Source organism: Leptopilina heterotoma, unplaced genomic scaffold, assembly GCF_015476425.1.
Source record: "Leptopilina heterotoma isolate Lh14 unplaced genomic scaffold, ASM1547642v1 Lhet_627, whole genome shotgun sequence".
Taxonomy (NCBI): Eukaryota; Metazoa; Arthropoda; class Insecta; order Hymenoptera; family Figitidae; genus Leptopilina; species Leptopilina heterotoma.
Window position 1 is genome coordinate 769361 of NW_025111147.1, and position 9173 is coordinate 778533.

Here is a 9173-nt window from a genome sequence, read left to right on the forward strand (position 1 = left end):
ATTACGTCAAAATCTATGTCTAATTTGACATATTTTTTTACCTGTAGGTCAAAAAGAGGATAAATAAAGGCCTCACATTACGTTAATATAGGTCAATTTTGAGGGCACTTTTGACCTAGGCGTCAAAATTTGACAAAGAATTTCTGCTACCCTCAAAATTTAGGTCAATTTTGAGGGCAGTTTTGACCTAGACAAACAATTTCCGATACCCTCAAAATTTAGGTCAATTTTAAGGGCGATTTTGACCTACCCATCAAAAATTGACAAACAATTTCCACTACCCTCAAAATTTAGGTCAATTTTGAGGGCAGTTTTGACCCAGACGTCAAAATTTGACAAAGAATTCCCGCTACCGTTAAAATTATGGTCAATTTTGAGGGCAGTTTTGACCTAGACGTTAAAGTTTGACAAACAATTTCCGCTACCCTCAAAATTTAGGTCAATTTTGAGGGCAGTTTTGACCTACACATCAAAATTTGTCAAACAATTTCCGCGCGCAGACTTAATGATGAGGTGAAGTTTGGCATCTTACCTAACAATGTAAGGTAATTTTAAAATTGTGTTTGCTCTTACACCTATCATTTTGACCTAATTTTGACGTTTTATTTTTACTTCCTCATTTAGTTACGTCATAATCTATGTGTAATTTGACTTTTATTTAACTACAACTTAAAAAGGGACAATAAAGGACAATAAACGTATCTATGATACGTCAAAATCTATTTAAAATTTGACGCCTTTTTAACCTATAGGTTAAAATGGGTCAAAATATATGTCAAAGTTTAATCTAATTTTTGACATATATATAAAAAAGGTCCATAACGATTATTACATTACGTCAAAATCTATGCGTATTTTGTCATGTATTGTATGCAATTTATTAAGATGCATTGATATTAAGAAAAAGTTACTTTAAATTTATAAAAATTAAAATTAATAGAAAAATAGAGATAGGGGGTTGGCGCGCGAAGCGCGCAGGGGGGCGAAGCCCCCCTAGTGTATATATATATATATATATATATATAATTTAAAGAGAAACGAAAGGTCTGCTCGAGTACCTGGTCTATTGTTTGAAGGGTTTTTTTCAACCAGTAGGCAGTCTATTGAGTGACCAGTGAGCAGAGATAGAGAGAGGAGAGAGAGAGAGAGAGAGAGAAACTATGAATTAGTAGTAAGCATGAGTGCGAGTGAGATTCAAGCAAATTATATACAGGAGCGTTACTGGTAGTCTATTTTAGACTACCAGTTTTTTATTTTTTAGCATTGGTAGTCTATTTTATACTTGAAGTAAGTATATATATACACTGTAAAAAATTAAGGGAGTTAACGGACTCGGGAGTTGGGAGTGAAATTTTTCGAGTTAAAAATCAACTCCAAAAGAAAGTTAATTTCTAACTCCCTTCATTCAAAACCCGCGCGAGTTATTTTTTCCTTGGGGAGTTAGCATTTGGGTGTAAAGTTTTAACTCTCTTTATTTAACTCCCCTGGCATTAACTCCCCAATGGGTGCGACTTTTATAGAATCCCCTGGGGAGTTAAAATTTAACTCCCTTTTTTTACAGTGTAGTTACAGTTTATTAACACATTTTTGCAGTATATAATACAGAAAAATAAAAGTCCAAAGTGAAGAACATGTTTTTTCTCTTTTCAAAATTAAAAAAAATAAGACGAAAAAAATTTTTGTGATTAAAAATAAGGATAAGGAGGTAAGTTTTTAAAAATTGTGTAAAATACTACTTTTTAATGATATAAAATAATTTTTTTGTCCTACCTGCACGGAAAGTATGTCATTTCGAGCACTTAGAGCGGGCGCAAAGTGACTCATTACAACCCAGGGGTAGGGGAAGCGGGCATTAAAATGTGATATTTTCGAGTTTCTTTTTATGTTGACTATAAAAATGCAAACATTTTCAACTTGTTTTATTTTTTCTAGAAAAATGTGCAATTTTTTTTCGATTTTCTCTAAAAAAAATTAAGACACATTTGGTTTTGTTCACATTTAGGTTATAAAAATTGGCAATTACTATATTTCCAGAATACATTGTTTTCTTATTTCTATATTAAAACTTGTATCATTATAGACTTCAAAGAGTTAACATTTATAGAGAGTTTAATTTTTAACTAATATAAGCGTTTAATCGTTCGTGCCCTCAATGACATACTTTCCGTGCAGTTAGGACAAAAAATTATGTTAGCATCATGGGCGCAAAGGTGATTACGACGATGGCGAAAGGAAGGGACCGAGGGGACACTTTCGCTCCCTCGGCTTCGCCTCGGGCGCGAAATTGTGTCCCCTCGGTCCCTTCCTTTCGCCATCGTCGCAATCACCTATTTTGCGCCCTTGATACGAAAATAACTATTCTTTTTCTTGTAAAGAAATTTAAATAACTTTCTAGAATCATTTAAAAAATGCTTGATCTCGTCCTTGAGTTTGCCTTGTTTTATTAAAAAATTAATATAATTTCAGGAATACTTTACATGGTTTAATATTTTTTTAATAAATCTTAAACAAGTACCCAGTTTTTTATTATACAAAAGTTTATGTTGCTTAAACAGAAAAAGAAAATTTTTGATTTCAGTTCAAAATTAGATGGTGGGGCGAAAAGGTAAATGTATTTTTACATGTTGTTAAATTTCTTTTGTTTTTGATTTTTTGGGCTTATTTGTTTAAAAATGACTTATTTGACATTAGGGAAGTACTCTGTCAAAAAACAAGACCGTTCACGTAAAATAAACCAAAATTTTTTTTTTTTGAAAAATTTTTTTTTTAACTTTATAACTGTTCTAAAGCTTTTGTGCAATAAACACAGATCTTTTATTAACTAAATAACTTGTTTATGAATACTTTAACTTATCTACTACTTAACACCTATCAGAAAATAGTTTTAGTAGGCTAGAAATAGAATTCAACATTTCGCCCCAGCATGGGGCGAAAAGTAAAAAAAAACAAAATTTTCAAGAAAGGACAAAACATGTATTGTATGAGAAAATATCAGAAACTTTTTTATTGAAAGTTGTAGGGGACAAGTTGCCCTACAATATTGATATATAAATATTTGCATCTAAGCGGATTATATTGTCTAAAAAAAATCATTTATGCAAAATTTAACTTTTCGCCCCAGTTTCCCTTACATTTTTACCCTACGAGGGTAAAATTTGTTGCGTGTTATTTTAACACAAATTCAGGTTAAAACAACACTTTTCATTTCCTGTGTAGCACTAACATGTAGTATTTACACAATTTTCGCAGATAGTGTACAATTAATTAAAATTGATTTAATAAATGGTAATAAATCATTTATCAGAGATCAAAATAAGTGAAACAATTTCAAAAAAAATTTTATTATTAAAGTAATTTGGTGTTGAAGTTCTGGATCATTTTATTTTCATGTTATTATTACTTTGAAACAAATAATGATAATAAAGTAATTTCTTTTAAATAAAGCTTAATGTCTATACCTACTTTAATGATAAAATAAAAAGATTGTTAAAAAATTAAAATCTAAAATTGTTATTAACAATTCTTATAAACAATTGCAAATTCAAGAATGTTCTGAATATTTTGGGAAAATTAAATTACCATGTATTGATGTGCAAAACTCTAAGTACACAGGCCTGCATCATTTCGGGATAATGAAAGCGACAAAGTGTTTCCGAAGGCAAATTTTGCCCTGGACACGAATCGAAAGTCCAAAATGCTCCATCACGTCAAGTTTTTGAAAAAAATGGGGTTGAAACCCCTAAAAACAGCGCTTTTGGCACTTTTTGAAAAATTGTGAAAGAAAAACCTGACGTGATAAAAATTTCGCTATTATCAGAAATTAAAGCTTAATTCATGCCCTTTCAAATGAGCCCTCAGCCGATTAATATCCTTCAACCCTTAAAGCAGGGGGTGTGTTTTTGTCCAGGGGTGCAAAAACTTTAAAATACACATACAAAGAAAATTATTTAAGGGTTTTTTAGGGGTAGCCGTGTACTTAAACCTATAGCTTCAAAATTTTTCTCAATTCACAACCCCTAAAAAATCCCTTAAATAATTTTTTTTGTATATGTATTTTAAAGTTTTTGCACCCCTGGACAAAAACACACCCCCTGCTTTAAGGGTTGAAGGATATTAATCGGCTGAGGGCTCATTTGAAAGGGCATGAATTAAGCTTTAATTTCTGATAATAGCGAAATTTTTATCACGTCAGGATTTTGCCCCACAATTTTTCAAAAAGTGCCAAAAACGCTGTTTTTAGGGGTTTCAACCCCATTTTTTTCAAAAACTTGACGTGATAAAAAAATTTTCGCCTGTATTTTGGCAGAAAAATCTACACGATTTCTATAATATAGAAGGTTACTGATTTTTCTTTCTTTAAATGAATCCTTGGAGTTTTGCCATAATTTTTCAAGTGTCCGGTTTCATTTATTTTGGCCATAATATAAGTAAAAATATAATAAACTGATGGAAAATATCTGTAGCGTTTTTACTTTGTAATTTCCATATTACGAACACAATTAGTTTTGTAGTATATATATATATATATATATAAATATTATTTCAATATTAAACATAAGAAAAACTCTAATAAAAATATAATATACACTACCAGTTAAAATTTAGAGACCATACCCATTTTCAGGAGAATGAAAAACATTTTAAAATGTATCACGTACGGAAACTAAAATTGTTGTATCTTTTAAGTTTTAAAAGATGTTTAAATTTTGAATTGATCAAGATCTTTTAGAAGTCATTTGATTAATATTTTATTTAGACATTTTTAAAAAATGATAATTTTCAATGTTTTACAAAAATTTTAATAACTTCTAAAATACTGAATGCTTTTTAATGATGTTATGCTTATTTTAAAGGTGATTTTCTCCAGAATGAGAATTTTTTATAGGCATTAACGTGTAATTTTTTTTAGAAAATTTAATTTGTCAAACTTACATTTAAAAAATTAAAAAACTTTTAAACAATCTTATTAACAGAGAAATAATTTTTAAAATATAAACATATGTTTTTATTTAATTAAGATTTAATTTAAGGTTATATTAAGGTTTTTGTTGTGGGAAAGGACCAGAAGTGGGCGCGCAACGCGCGTCCTTTTGGTTCTAGTACACATTAAAAAAAATTAATTTAAATTTAAGGCTGAATACAGAATAGGTTAAAAAATTTAGTGGCGAGTAGCATGGAGTGTACGATATCGGGGGCAGTGTCGCGTAGATTTGTGCTTTCATTCGAAAATCGTAACCTCTTAAACAAAAAAAAGAAAATTGTAACCTCAACTTAAAGTTGAGGTGAAAAAGGTTAAACTTAAAGTGAAAAGTTGCCCCCACTATTGTTCATTCCACGCCACTCGCTACACCCTAGCCACTTTCCACTTATAATTTTGTAACTTATTCTGTACTCAGCCTAAAAAGTATATAAAAACAAAAAACGCATTTTACACCAACTCCAACAAAATGCAAATAATTAAACGTTTCGCTTTTTTTTAATATAGAAACAACTTCACATATAGAAACTAACACAACCTCTTAGCAACGCAAACAAATATTTAAAATTATTATTTTAAAATTAATAATTTGTAGTAAAAGAAAAAAATAACTCGTTTCTCAACTACTAAATGTAAGTAATCAGTTATATTATTTATTATTCTTTATTATTGTTCTTTTTGAATGTTCAAAATTTTCAAATAATTTAAATTTTAAAAAAATTATTAATTTTATTAATTCAATACAATATTTATTAATTCAAAATATTAAAATTTTATATAAGAAAAATGCTTTTTATTAATTCTAATGATTTATTTTTTTTATTTAATAATTGTTCTATATAAAAAAATGATAAATTTTTTTTTAACTTTGCATTAAAAATTAATTATTATATATAATTTTTTCTGAATTTCAAGTATAACACTTTTATCAAAAAATTTATAATTTACAACTTTTAAAAATTTTGAATTTAATTATTATTTTTTCTTTTAAGAAAAAATTGCGTCCAAAGAACAGAAAAACATCGAATTATTAAGAATAGAAAATGAAAATGAGGACGATTGTAATAGTTCTTAAAAAATTCGAAATTTTTTATGGGCTCTATAAATTTAATATTTTTCAATATACTTTTAATAAAATTCTCTGACTTTTCTCTGATAAATTCTAATTTCCCTGACTTTTCTTTGAGTTCTCTGATTTCTCTAACCTATGACCTACGAATTAAAAAATTTAATAATAATAACAGTTGCATATTATATAATATTATTAATGATAATAATAATATTTTTTATAATATTATTATATAATTATTATAATTTTTACAGTGAAGTCACAGGATTTGTGCACACCATCATAAGTCCGAGAACATGCGGCAACAACGGGCAGTTCCAAAAAATGGTCTTTACTCTTAATAACGATCAAGGGTCGATTTTACACATCACCGTGTGGCAAGAAGAAATCCCACGAATAGAAAAAAGCTTAATTCTAAACAGCGTATGTAAATAATATATAAATTTTATTCTTCATTATACAAAATAAGTAAACTACTATTGTTATTAATTATTTAATTTTTTACATATAATTAAATAACAAAAATTATAAAAAATATATTTTTACATAGAATAATAATTGAATTTTATTTCTTAAAAATAATTAATTAAAACTTTAAAAATAAAAATGATATATATATTTTTTTTATAATTTATAAATTTAAACATATATAGGTAAATATTGCATTCTCTCAAATTTTCAATTTTTTTTAAGATTGTAAACATCTCTGGAGCTGAAGTGAGCAATATCAAAGCCGGATATCAAAACAAAGGAAATCAACCTTTTCAACTCACTATCCGAAAAAATACTATAGTTACCTGCCTACAAGAAGAAAGACCAATGCCGCAGATTCAAAAAGAAGAAGTTCATATTGTGAATTTGGAAAATATGAAAAATGAAGAAGGTCGTTTAAGTAAGTTCAATTATTTTTCTTTATATTTTAATTAAATGAACTAATTATTATATTTAATTTAAAAAATAAAAATAAGAATTTAAATTTTATAATACCTATTACATTTATTCAGATTTTCAACTTTTATTAATTTCAAATTTTATACATTTTTTTCATTCAATACTAAAAAATATTTCTTACTAATTTACAGTAGTGGAAGGATACATTAAATCACCAATACGATTATTGAAATACCGAATTAATAATGAACTTATTCATTATGGCACAGGATCGCTTACAAATGGGAAATTCAAGATAGAAATTAGAGTCAAAAACTTTCCGGAAGATGTTGACGAATTCAACCAAGGTGACCATGTAAGAGTAGAAGGATTAGCAAAATTCACAAGTAAATTAATAATTTATTTAAAACACATAATAATGTTAATTCCATAAATTTTTAAATTAAAATAATAATAAAATGATGAATTCTTTAACTAAATTTTTAATGATGAATGATGAATTCATTTTAATAACAAAATTAAAATATTTTTTTTTATTATCTTTAAATAAATTGTTTTATTGTAATTAATTAATAATAATAATTAATAAAAGTTGACAAAGATTCAAAAAGCAGGAAACTTTAAAAGAATTTTATAAAAAATACAAAAAAATATTTTTAATTTTTAAAAATAATGAGAAAAAATTATTGTTTTTGGTGTCCAGCAAAATTTGATATTAAATTTTAAAAACATATTTAACTCTTCTTGAATTATTTTTATTTTCTTTAAAATCTTTGAAATTGCCATGAATTGGAACACAAAACCTTAAATTTCATTTTCGACAATAAATAAGTCTACGATAAAATGTGCCTTAGCTCAAAAAAATTAATTTTCATTTTTTATGCTAATCGATAAATTTTAAGCTGCCCTTTTTCTTGCAAAAAGAAAACAATTTTTATATCAATTACATTTTATGTTATTAACGATCAATAGTCAACAGTTTATTCATAGTTATGCATTCTCGCTTCTTCTTTCCCTTCTCATGTAAAATTTATATTTGAAACAGTCTTCTTAGTTTGAAAGCTAAAACATATTTTCTCGTGAACACTCACAATAATTTTGAATTTTATGAAACATGAAATTAAATTAAATGTATTAAAAAATATATATTAAATAATAATATTTTAATTGCAGACAAACTTTCATAAAATTATTTTAATTTTACTTACAGCACTTAAACAATTATGATATTACAATTCGAATAAGACATATGTTCTAAAATAATGACGTTATACTGATTTAAATAAATAACTCTAATAATTAATTAAATTAAATTATTATATGTAATTTTATAATTTTTTATTTATTATTTATAAATTTTTTATTGATATTACAAAAAATTAATTAAAAAAAAATTATTTATAGATAAATATTTTACATTTTATAGATTGTAGATTACTTTTCATATTAAATTGATTTAATTTAAATTTCTTAATCAAAATAGAAAAAAAAATTTATTATTGAAATAAATTTTCATTTTTAGAAGAAGAAAAAGTCGTTTATGTGGAACTTTGCAGCACAAAAGGAATTCAAATTCTAGATGAAAAAAAGATGACATTAGATGATAATTTCGAAGGATATATAGTGATCCAAAAAGAAACATGAAGAAGATTATTTACTTAAGATGCAATAAGTATTGCATCTTTTTTTTACATCAAAACGTATTTTGTTTAATTACCGATTTCACTAATAATTTCAACGTTTAGTGTTATTAATTTCAAAACAATCACTATTATTGATATAAAAAATATGAAATGAATTCGAATCTACAATAGCAACAGCAAGACAAAAATTAATTTATATTATTTTTTCTTCTCATTATGTTAATTTAAATTTGTTCATTTACATAGTTCATATAATTCTTACAAACAAATAATAATAATGTATTATTATACTTTTGTTTGTTTTCCTTGAAATATTTCCATTCTATAATTCAATTTTATATAAATAATAATAAAATACAATTGTATCTTTAAAACGTGTAATAATTAATACCATTAATTAAATATAATTATTATGATATCAATCAAATTTTAAATATGATTAAGACAATAAACAAGATTTTTTTAATTATTTATTTACATAATAAACATAGTAATTCAATAATTTCCATAAATTAGGTTAATTAAAATTTTTTTATGAATATTTCTCTTTTAAAAACAAAGTATTTTAAAGTCATTCTTAAACAAGAAATAA

General features: G+C 25.7%; 1 protein-coding gene across 1 annotated transcript in view; it reads left to right on the plus strand.

Annotated features, from left to right (window-relative positions):
* Window positions 1-8720, plus strand: part of LOC122509769 — a 44261-nt gene extending 35541 nt beyond the window's left edge. Inside the window, exons 2-5 of the mRNA XM_043624010.1 lie at window positions 6302-6470; window positions 6741-6939; window positions 7130-7324; window positions 8461-8720. Of these exons, the coding sequence (XP_043479945.1) occupies window positions 6302-6470; window positions 6741-6939; window positions 7130-7324; window positions 8461-8582 (685 nt within the window). The 3' untranslated portion in view covers window positions 8583-8720. The remainder of the gene's footprint in view (window positions 1-6301; window positions 6471-6740; window positions 6940-7129; window positions 7325-8460) is intronic.
* The last annotated feature ends 453 nt before the right edge of the window (window positions 8721-9173 follow it).